The 12007-nt window shown below is 47.4% G+C and overlaps 1 protein-coding gene across 3 annotated transcripts in view; it reads right to left on the reverse strand.

Annotated features, from left to right (window-relative positions):
• Window positions 1-279: 279 nt before the first annotated feature.
• Window positions 280-12007, reverse strand: part of Mbtps1 (membrane bound transcription factor peptidase, site 1) — a 53786-nt gene continuing 42058 nt past the window's right edge. The window contains exons 19-23 of one of the 3 annotated variants that reach the window (XM_055621465.1): window positions 9661-9801; window positions 7684-7815; window positions 5764-5890; window positions 2470-2600; window positions 280-1064 (exon numbers count right to left, since the gene is read on the reverse strand). In XM_055621465.1, coding sequence (XP_055477440.1) covers window positions 868-1064; window positions 2470-2600; window positions 5764-5890; window positions 7684-7815; window positions 9661-9801 — 728 coding nt within the window. In that variant the 3' untranslated portion in view covers window positions 280-867. The other 2 variants (XM_055621466.1, XM_055621467.1) reach the window with 2 other exon arrangements.

Below are 12007 nucleotides of genomic sequence, written 5' to 3' on the forward strand. Positions count from 1 at the left end.
CGGAGGACACCTGAATGGACAAGTCACTGAAAGCGGACTGGTGCAAGGCTGGGGAAGAATACAGGCGACTGCGAATAGGCCTGAGCTTTCCTCGGGAGTGATAAGGATGTTCTGGAGCTAAGAGTCAAGTCAGCCACATGACCTTGTGAGAACAGTAGGGCTCAGCGAAGCATAGCCTGACGTGGACATTTTTGCAGAGTGTGAGCTAGCTAATGCAGACTCCACTCGGAGATGGGAAGGTGGTGAGGGGTCTGGTGTATAACACGCTCCAGCTTTGTAAGGTTATGCATATTTATTGAAAATTTCCTTCACCAACAACGGTGAAATCAAGACCCCAAATTACAAAACATAATGGCAGTTGATAGTTATAAAAATAAAGCGAAGGCCTGCATTTCCCGGATCTGTTCAAGTTCCCTTCAGTTCAGTCTGTCTTCTCATCAAAAAGGAGGTCACGGAATCTGACTCTTTATGATGTCATTGCAGAAGACTGCACTCAACTGACAAACAAAAACAACAGCTTTGCTTCCAAATAGCACAAGTCTTTAAAGTGCCTCTCCCCACAATAAATATAGAAAATAGCCTGTACCAAGCATGTCTTCACTTGGTCAGGCTTGTAGCATTATGTAGAAAGTGTGTCCCGACAGCCCTTCAAGGCTCTGCGTCTTTGGTGCACTGTCACTGGGCCGGATGCCACCGGAGGCTGAGCTACTGAGTGCTTCCTGCCCAAGCCCAGCAGTGAGGTACCGCAGGATGTACCTCAGAGATGCCTGGGTAGAACACACTAACCCAGCCACAAGCTGGAGATGAGGTTCCTTGGAAACAGGCACCTCCCAGGATGCTCTCTGATGCCCTGTGGCCACTGTGATGTCACACTGATGGGGCCCTTGGGGGATGGGCCTGCTGTGCAAGTTGTGGACGCTTTGCCCTGGGCCTCCTCCGCTTCGGCCGACTCTTGGCCTTGCTGATCTGTACCACGAAGAAGGCCAGGGCTACCATGGCTCCAAGGAAGGCAAAGACAGGGATGGTCTGGCCCACCTCCTGGTTGTAGCGGCCAGGCATGATCCCTGCAAGAGGACAGTCATTGGTCAATGGCCACAAAGCAACAGCTATAGCCTTTCTGAGAACCAGCTCATCAGAGAGCAAACAAATGCTAACTGACTCCCTTAGCTGGGCTGGCAGGGCAGACCTGACTTGTGAGCAGAGATACGTTATCAGGGCTGCTAACCATAGTGTGTGGATGGGAGGGTCATCAGCTGAGCCAAGCATACCTCTATATATGGGGGAGGGCGTCTCAGACTATTTCTAATCCTGGCCTGGGGAGCGGGGGGAGGCAGACCTTTATCCTGTCACTGCCAGCCTCATCAGCAGGGCCCAGAGAAGCGCCTTCTTCCCAAAGATCAGTGGACATACTGGTCTCAATCCAGAGAGAAAGAGGAGAGCACTAGAGCTCCACTAGCTGAGGAAGAATAAGTGAGGCAGAAAGGTACTAGAGGCCTGCTGGCCACGGTCCCCAAGGGATTAGTAATGCCTCCTGGAGTGGCCATCAGATGAGCCTCAGATTAAAAGTCAGTAACACTGCAAATAAGCAATGCCAAGGGCTCCACTCACCAAGAGCTTACTATCATCAGCCGAACCTGTGGCCGCTGTGGCCTTCAGGATCTTGGCATTATCACATCAAGTTCCCATGGCTGATGTCTAAGGGCTAAAACCCAGAGAAAAACCCCTTGGGAGCTATGAATCTCTACAGTAGTTTCCAGAATAAAAGGACTACAGACACTCAGCTGGAGGCACCCAGGACCAATTCTCCCAGCTAAAACATGGGAACATGGAGTAAGAAATCTATTCAGATCGAAGACCTTATCTGAACTGATGACAAGATGGATCATCTCAGGAGTCTGATGCAGATTAGCCAAGGGCCAGTTCAGCTGTCAAGACAGGCTACATACTTGCTTGCAGGACTTTAGCAAAGGGCATCCAAATTACTTCGAAAAATCTTAAGTGAACCATGTAGCCAACACACTAAATACTGATATTTAAAACATGTCTATAGAGGAGCTGGAGTAACGGCTCAGTGGCTAAGTACACCTGTTGCTCTTGTAGAGGACTGGGTTTGCTTCACAAACTCACACGGTGGCTCACAACCATGTATCTGTAACTTTAGTTCAACGGGTCTGAACTAGAAGAAGAGGGTGCCTAGTCCTCATGGGCACGAGGAACACAAGTGACACGCACACATGCATGCGGACGCTCATGCACATAGAGAAGTATTTTTTAAAAAATTAAAATGTGCATACAGAATTTTCTAGGAGAAACGGCACCTTCATTTCTAGGCCTGCTCTTAGCCTTGCCAATTTGTACTGCAAAGGCAGCCAGGGCTACCTCAGCTCCCAGGAAGCCTGGCTCTCCTTGGGGAGGGGAAACACCTGGAAACCCACAGCAGGATCTAGCAAGAGGCCATTAAGGACTCACCTCCAGGAATGTCCCAGGCACCACTTTCTCCAGGGGACAAAGGTCTCACTTGAGGGCGATTCGATCGGAAGTTGGGCAACACTACTTTATCCAGGTCAATGGAGAGCAGCTTCTGATGTTTCCAAAGATTACTTCCAGGAAATAGATTAAAACAAAAAAAGATAAGCAGCTGTTCTCACCTAGGATGCTTAGCTGATACACAATAAACTGCAAGGACCACAGAGGGCAACGTGAGACCCTCCACCTCTGGTCACCTGACCACCCCCAGAAAAAGGCAGAGTATGTGACCGCTTCTAGGTCCCGAGACAGGCACCAGTGAGGTCCATGGCTGAAATTACAGTACCCGAGGAAGGTCTGTCCTGTGGGCTATAACACAGCCGACCCAAGCCCACTTCTGTTTAACACAGGAACACTGCCAAGCAAGGCCAGAGGACAGTCCAGGCTGGAGCTCTGGAGGAGCAGAGGTCTGAAGGTATCATGGAAGGCTTTTCTGAGGCTCCAAGTAATTACACCCTGCTTTCTGCAAAGCAATGCAGAGAAGGAACTCCACAACCACCACCCAGGAAATGGTGCCAGATGGACTGGTCTGTGGATCAAGAGAGACCAGCACCGGCAATGAGAATAGGGCAGATCTGCAAGTAATCAAATATTGAAGTACAGGTGAGCAGGAGATTGGCCTGCCTATGGTAACCACCAACAAAACATGTGCTGAAACTGTGGGTGCTCAGGTGGGAGTGAGGCATTACTCATCTCTGCTTCCTCTGCAGGAAGTCGGTGAGGCCAGTGCAAGCAGAGCTGAAGAACAGTGACCGATGTACTGCGAACAGCCATGGGCAGCCCGTTGACATCTTAGGGAGAGCTAAGGATACCAATGGAAGGAAGATACTGGAAATGAAGAATTCCTTATCTTCCTATAGTCAGTCCACCTAGAAACTGTTGGTCTATGTCTTCTTTACTTTAGTTGAGAAAAGGCACAGGCAACCAGTCCCAGCAACAGTAACAGAAGCAGCCAGGCAGGAAGCTTGTCACTGGTGAAGGGTAGGAGAGCCCCCAGAGGCTCCTGGCTGAGCTCAGCGTGGCCAGCTCTGACAGCTGCAGCACAGCCTGTTCTGCATGACTTAATGCTACTGCTCAGGATTAGTATGTCTGAAAAGTTAACTGACAAAGTCACAAAACCCATGGCCTCTTACCCATGGCTTCCCAAGTGTGTTGCTAAGTGGACATTGTAACAGTGTCCTGGTCTGGAGCTGCCCCTGGGGACTGAGTGCACTTTGTAGTGGGCCCAGAGGTAAAAGCACTTATTTACCACGGAAGTCTCACAGCACTCTGATGAGGAACAGAGGGTCTACCTTGAGTCAACGTTCCCCCAGCAACGACTGCTAAGGACACCTGATACCCAGCCAAGAACTGGGAAAAAGCTTCACCTCACAGCAATAGAATGTGCCCTTAGCATAGCCAGTGACAACCTGTAGCTGTCTAACACTGGTACAGAACCTTCTAGAGATTCAGAATACATACCGACCTAAGTTTCTGAAAATAATTTCCCTCAAGATGTGACATGTGAGATAAGGGAGCAGTGCAGGGGTGTGGTAAGGAGGGGGTTGCTGAGAGCAAATCAAAATGAAAACTTAGGAGCTGGGCATTATCAGCACCCTAGATAGACTTAGAGCGGGAGGGATTATCTGATGTGGCCAGCCAGATACCAGAAGTGCTGTTATCTGTCCTTGGAGCCTTCAGCGCACACTGGAAGAAGAACTGGGCTTCTGGCACTCTAGCTAACATGGCTGCCCTTCGAGCAGGAACTGATGGCCATATCTAGAATGTAAAGTCTGGTTTGAATGCTAAGGTAACAGAAGGTTCTAAATAAATACGGATTCAAAACTGGAAATATATTCTAAGCTTTAAATGATGCGGGGTGCCTGCAATGGAAGAGCACTCCTCAATTAAAGGTTCAGGAAGAACACTGCAGCTCAAGACCAAGCCTCTGGATAACTTTGTGTGTGAGAGTGCACACACGTGTCTGAGCATGTGGAGCACGGAGGTCAATAGGGTGTCTTCCTTGCTCTTGATATATTTAGGCAAAAGGGCTCTCAATGCACCTGGGGCTTGCTGTTTAGACTAGCCTGGCTGGCCAATAGGCTGCAGGCACTCTCCTGTTTCCACTCCCCGACATGTGATTACAGGTGCATGCTGCTGGACTCAGCTTTTAAAAACAGTGAAAAATCAAAAAACAAAACAACAACAAAACAAACCCAAACATACAAAATTCAAACCAAACCAAACCATGGGTTCTAGGGATCACACTCAGTGCTTGGCAACCACTTTGCTAAGCCATCTCCATGGTACCAGCTGTCTTGTTTTCTGTGACAGATATTCTAAGACATGGTCCTTGAGTGAACCCTGAGGACCTGAGCTCATGGTGATGATAAAGCATGCATGCATGAACACCAGGCCAGGTTGTCTCCTTCTCACAGAATGGATAGGGTTCCCACTCTGTCTATGCCACATCTGTCCATCACTGAACCAAGCATAGTGGCAGCCATGAAAGGGGAGGAAGAAGAGAGGCAGGACGCTGCTTTCTAAGGAAGTCTATGTATGCTGGGAGGGGCTGAGAGGGCAGCATCCACTTGCCCTGCAAGAGTATGTCCAGCAGCTAGCTCTGGGACACCAGGCCCTGTTAATTTTCCCCTATCTTGTCCTGCTTAGGCAAGATGCTAGAGAGAGAAAGGAAAAGGAGAGCAAGGTGGATAAACAGCTTGATATGGCCTGGCTAGAGAGAAACTGCAGTGGGAACTCAGGTCTGAGAAGAATGAGGCAGATGAGATGTCAGGTGAGAGAGGCAGAACACCACAAGGGCACATACAAGTGCAGCACCTGTGGACAAAGCCCACAGCCTACACAGAACACACTTGTGGGTAGACTGCACAGGAGCCAGACCTCCTAGGTGCAGCTTCAGCCCAGGATGCAGGAGCAGAGACCTATCTGCACTCCACATACAACACCTTGGATAGGGCACACAGCTGCAAATGACCGCTCCCAGATCCCCAGCTGGACCCAGAGCTTAGCTTCTGCTCAAGCGACAGCACTTGGCTGGACCCCACCTTCCTTTCCAAAGCACTGGAATGCTGGACCCCACCAAGATCAATATGGGGGGTGCTCATTTCCACAACTGTCAGAAAATGAGAGCTAGACCAGATTATCTAACAATGATGTCAGCAAAATTGTATTTGCTCTATTAAAAAATGAGTCATGGGCCCCAGAAGAACAATGAGGAAAACACAGGCAGACACTGACCTGGGCGCCGTCTCATTCAAAGGCTGTGGCTTGGCCCATGACAAGTGTGGACAGGCTGGAAGGGGCCGAGGTTTCGGGTCTCCCAAGTGGGCCTCAAGAACTTTGGAGTAGCGATGAAGGTGGTTTCCTGTGGTTAGCAGCAGTAAGAACAGAGCAGGTAATCACCGTTGTAACAATACAGGAGAGAAGGTAGCTTTGAGTGACTGTACCTTTCGCCGACCAGCTCACTGTTCTGTCAACCTACCCGCCACAGGGTGCCTGGTGCCCTTCAACACAGCCACACTGTGTGCAGGAGTGCTGCTACTGAACCTTTGCAGACTATCGAGCACACACAGAAGGCCACCAAGGACAGTGCCACAGAAAAAATGCTTTTCTCTAATACTTAACTCCCTGGCCAAGAAAGCAAACCAATTCCATCTCTCTCTCTCTCTCTCCACTTTTGTTTTTTTCGAGAACAGCCCTGGCTGTTCTTGAACTCTTTCTGTAGACCAGCTGTCTTTGAACTCAGAGTCGCCTGATTCCTCTATTTCTCTATGCTGGGATTACAGGCATGTGCTACTAGGCTCAGCTGGTTTTCTACATTTAAATCAGTGCTACCCCACACTGTAGCCACCCACACACTGGCACTGAGCAAATGGAATGGGTGCCACACATCTAAGTAATTTTTAAAGCATTAGATTGAAATATATTATGAAAATGAATGTTACCTTTTCTGTTTTGTGTGGTACATGTTCATGTGTGTGCATAGGCCAGAGATTGATGCTGGATGTCATCCTCACTCTAAATTATTCTCATGGAATCTGGAACGCACAGATTCAGCTAGACTGGCTGGCCAGTGTCTTAGCTCACTCCAGAGCTGAGGTTACAGAGATGCTCTGCTGCACCCAGTGTTTCTGAGGCTGCTGAGGGATATCTGGTTTTTTGTTTTTTTGTTTGTTTTTGAGATAGGGTTTCTCTGTGTAGTCTTGGCTGTCCTGGACTTGCTTTGTAGATCAAGCTGGCTTCGAACTCAGAGATCCACCTGCCTCTGCCTTCCCAAGCACTGGGATAAAAGGCATGTGGTACCACTGCCCGGCTGCTGAGGGAGGATATGAACTGAAGTTTTCATGCTTTCTGGCAAACACTTTGTCAACTGAGCCACCTCCCCAGCTCTCCTTGTTTAATGTAGCTATTGGGATTTCTTTCTTCAGTTTTGCTTCCTTTTATTTTGAGATAAGGTCTCACTATTAAAAGACCAGCCTGGCCTCCATTTAGTCTCTTCCATTAGCCATCCAAGTGCTGGGATCATAAGCATACAACACCACATCTGTCTGTTACTATAGAATTCGGGCAGGGCTACAAGGAAGGGAACATTTGGTTCTTTGAGCACATGAACACCAACCCACATAGATCCTGAGGTGCAGGCTCACCTCACACAGCCCAAGTGACCTAACTGTTTAAGCTCTCTCCCGCCTGTCTCTTCATCTGCACACAAAGAGCAATACTGTTCCTTTTACAAGATTACTGAGAGACATTCTTGAGTTAATCCTTACAATGTCAGCCTGGTGATGACTCAAGGGCTAAGAGTGTTGCTGTCTTGCAGAGAACAGGAGTTCAGGCCCATCACCTACGCTGGACAGCCTCCAGCTCCCTCCAGCTCTGTGGGGCACCAACGCCTTCTTTTGGCCTCCCCAGGAACTTGCACACACTACACATTTCCCTCGTACACAAAAATAAGGTATTTTAAATAATGCTGGACCCTGGGAGAATACCCATATACAGGGCCCACAATTCCTGTCAACCCTGAGATGAGGTAGATGGACTATCAGCAACCACTGTGAAGAATTCACGGCATGGCCTGGTACTGGCAAGTAGTACTATGTCTTGATGCAGCACTGAACTGACTCAAGTCCCTGTTGAGACACCATGAGAGATACTCACCTTCCATCCTTTCAGGAGGGGTCAAACCAGCTCCACTGGGTGGACGCTGCCTGTTCCCTGAATGGCTGAGGCTGGGAGGGGTCACACCATATGATGTGTACTGAAGGAGCGCATCCAGAAGCCAAAAGCAGTCTGCAGAATCAACAGGCACACTACTTAGGATTCAATTTTCGAAAGGGAATCCCTCCAGAAAAATTGAAGAATACTAGCTCCCATAAAAGGGGGAAATTGAGGTTTAGAAGCCAGAAGTTTAGGTTAATGCATAGCTGATACCCCCAACAGGCTCTTCTACTCTTTACAAGAATGCTTTCTCCACAGGCAGAGTTCCAGTCCACCCAGGACAGTCTGTTCCAGCAGCAGCCGACTGTAGGCAGGTTTTAGTCTATGTCCCAGGGCTCTGGGCAGCTTAGCACCACTGTGACTAGATTGGACCGCCTGCCTGAGTGTCACACAGCTCTGGACAGCTCATGGGCAAAGACAGAACAGGGTTCATTCACAGACAGCAAGACCATGTGACAACCACTGAAAAAAGAATGGCCTCTACAAAAGGAGCTCCAAGGGCATGAGCTGTCTGTCATCAACGATCTGAAACCATCCTGGGAACAGGAAATAGGTTTGAACTGAGGGAACATACATGGGAAGGTAAATTCAAGATTAGGAGAAAGTCTATTATTTGAGTCCGAGGTTCTAACCAAGATTGGCCAACTCTTTCCCAAACTTTCAGAATCTGAGAATCTGAGCAACTCTCACTCAGAGCCTCACAAAGGCTCCTTCCTAAGGAGGCTGCCGATGCTCCTATCCTAAACCTGGTCTCCCTCTGTCCACTCCCTCCCTCCCTCCTACCCCTATTTACTCAGCCCAAATCCCATTAACACCTATTTGGACTACAGCATCTTCAGGAGTGGGAAAGGTTGTTAAGTACTCTGCACTAGGAAAAGCATGCACTACTGGCCAAGTGCCAAAAGCCCCAAGGACCCAAAGAGCTGCCGTCTGAAATGTACAGGCACGGACAGTCTCTTTAGGCATTTAAAATTTTAATGAAGACTCTTACCAGGAAAGCTTAGACCTTAAAGAGAATGTCTGTGGAAATAAAACATTAATCTCCTATCTGCTGTGACTTTAAACCTAACTTTTCATTTTAAAAAATAAAGCAAATCATATTCTTAGCTACTGAAATCCAGCTGACATCAACTTGAAACTGGGGAAAGGTGCGACATCCAGCATGTGTCCATGTCACCACTGTCTGATCACCTCACAGTGTCCAAGACAAGACTTGAGTCCTGACTTGGCAGCATCTTCCCAGATAAAGACCTGCAGCATTTCCCCTGCTCCATCCCTAAAGTGAGAAAATGAAATCCGTACCCAAGCACAGACCTCCAAGAGAGCCAAAGGAGGCATAAAAGAAAACTAGCTCTGCTCTCTTTGCTTCCTGTCCTTGAGAAAATAACAGAGGCCCCTGACTGACAAAAGCTCTCAGCTTACAGGAGTGCAACAAACAGGGCCTCTAAGACAGATGTCTGGGAAGAGAGGCCAGATCAGAGAATAAACACACATAACTTAGCAGGACACCTGAAGACAAAACCTCGTCAACTGGGTTAAAGAACTTCCTACTAAACAGGTGACAGAGACTCATGCCTGTCACAGTCAGATAGGAAAACAGGTGGAATACTGATGCCTGTAAAAGTTTGTGTCCTTATGTATTAACCTTCAGGTATATCTAGAAATATCCCAGCAATCAAAGTACCCAGGACTCTTATGTCTGGCTCTTGTAGGCAAGTACCTATTCATTCTCCAGCTTCTGGCCAGTATCATTCCAGGGACAAAGGAGAGAGGACCGTGTACCCAAATCACAAAGCCCATGGGCTGCTCCTTCTCTTTTATGGACTTGCTGGGTCCTGAACCCAGGGCCTTGCATGTCTGAGGCAAGGGCTTTGCCACTGAGCTGCAGCCCAGCCCTCCTTCGTGCTTTCTTCTTACCCTTCTGTCTGTGACTGTCATCCAAGCAGTTGGAGTCTCCATACAGCACAATACGACCTCCACCTTCAGCTGGAATCTGATAAAGCCCCAAAATGGGAACATTTTCAACAACTGCTGTCTCTTGTTTTAAGACCTCCAATCCTGCAGTAAGAATGAGAACAGCAGTTCTCCTGAGGAAATTACTGATTTTCTAGTTGCCACTTGACCTGTTTGCCCTACCTGACACAAGACTAGTAAAATCAACATTCAGTCAAAAGAGTGCAAATCTTTACAACAGGGAAGCAGTATTTGAAGCAGTATTAATTTTGATTTTAACAAAATCCAGCCCCCACAAAACTAGTATCCACAGTGCAGTGTGCACCGACATCACAGGCTCGATGCTGTATTATGTGAGAGGGACACACGCACACAGCTAATAACCATGTGTCCATCCACACATCATTTAGGTATAAGACTTGACGAAGCACATGCCTTAGCAATAATAGCACCTCTCACCTGCCAAGCAGGCCACACAACCTGAAACGCTTAATGAACTGAGATGTAAAAAGTACCAGTGCCCTGTAGCTGCCAAAAGTAGCCACACTGTGTACCCTAAGAGCAAGGCCTGCCTCAGCACTAGGTGCCAGAGAGCATCAGAATCCAGCACTGTGCCTGCTTATCAGCTCTGAAATGCCTCACCTCTGTAGAACAAAATAAGAGAGTTAACAGAACAGACACAGATAACACATTTAGCCCCATGGCTAGAAAAGTTTTGTTATTTCGTTGTTTTTTTCCTTTTATTTCCTTTTCTTTTTCTTAATGCTCTCTTTTGTTTGAATTCTGAGCCACAGTCTGAGCCATTTTTTCCTTTTCTTGTTCTTTGGTAATACTGGGGCTTGAACCTAGGGCTCGGTAAACACTCTACCACTGAATCCCACCCCCACCCTGTTTCTTTCTAAGTCTGATAAAACAGGGTATCATGCTAAGTCACCCAGGGAGTCATAAAACTTGTGATTCTCCTGCCTTAGTTGCATGAATAGTTGGGATGACAAGCCTGTGCCACTTTGTTTAGCAATTTTAACTTGCTGAGCTTTGAAAATAAGGCCTTTTCTGCTCTAGAGTAACATGCACCCCAAAGTCCTACCTTGTATCCAAAGACTACCCAAGTTAACACCAAGCAATTGACTTTTAGACTAAACTATAACACCAAGTAAAACATGCATCATTAAATCTATTTTTATTACCCCCTTCGCCAAAATGCTAAACTGCAGGAGGCAGCAAGCAAGCTAGGAGGCCATGGCTCTTAGCCCTGGAGCATGGCAAGCCTCTGAGAGCAACATTTACAAAGGACTAACTTATGATGAGTTGGGCCAACACTGAGCAGATAAAATCACTGTGCTTAAACTGTGGCCTCAAACAGTTAAGTTGAGAAACTTAGTTTCATCGTTTTCAACTGATAAAACTGTCTTCCTATTACAGAAAAACAGCCATCTTGACAGTGGTGTGGCCAGTCATTCTGAAGACAGGCCATCAGCATTCAGGAGGAAATGGCTCCATCAGCTCATGTTCACAAGCTGTCATGTGAATACTCAGTCTCCTGGAACTTAGCAGAGATAAGACATGTCTTACAGCTCAGAATCCCAGCTCTGGAGTGACAGCCATAGAAGAACGTTCTGTGGTCCTGTCCCATGCTTTGTACCTAACTTTCAAAACCAGAGGCAGTCTGGTTTGTCCCTGCTCTCCTCTCCACTCAGCAGGTAGGCTCTGTGTACTCAGTGGTCTGTCATTTACACTAGGGGCCTGGCCCAGGCTTGAGGGATGCTTGCTACAGGTAAACACAGACAAACAGCAAGCCTCCTGAAAGGGAAGATAGTGTTTTAACCTTTGACTTTTCATCAGGTTAAGAACTCTCAAAATTAATTCCCAGTACTCAGGAGGCACACACAGGTGGATCTCTGTGAATTCGAGATCAGTCTGGTCTACAAAGCGAGTTCCAGGTCAGCCAAGACTACACAGAAAAACCCTGTCTTGAAAAACCAAGCCAACCAAGCCAGCCAACCAACCAACCAACCAACCAACCAACCAACCAACCAACCAAAACCAAAAACCAAAAGCAAAAAGAACAAAAAAAAAAAAAAAAAAGAACTCCAAAGATCTAAACTCTAAAGAGATTATGATATAGCAGTGTGTCAATCACAGAACCCTTAGACTGTGACAAAGACAAGTTTGAGCTGCATTCTGAAGAAACCTCATTTCTTTTGCAGATCACACACATATATTCAAATTATCAGCAAGACTTTGTCTTGCCCATTTTGGGATCCCCCGGAGTCCATGCCTCAGTAGGTACTGTACAATACTACAATGAGTT

This window comes from Psammomys obesus, unplaced genomic scaffold (genome assembly GCF_907164565.1).
Source record: "Psammomys obesus unplaced genomic scaffold, mPsaObe1.curated_primary_1811, whole genome shotgun sequence".
Lineage (NCBI taxonomy): Eukaryota > Metazoa > Chordata > Mammalia > Rodentia > Muridae > Psammomys > Psammomys obesus.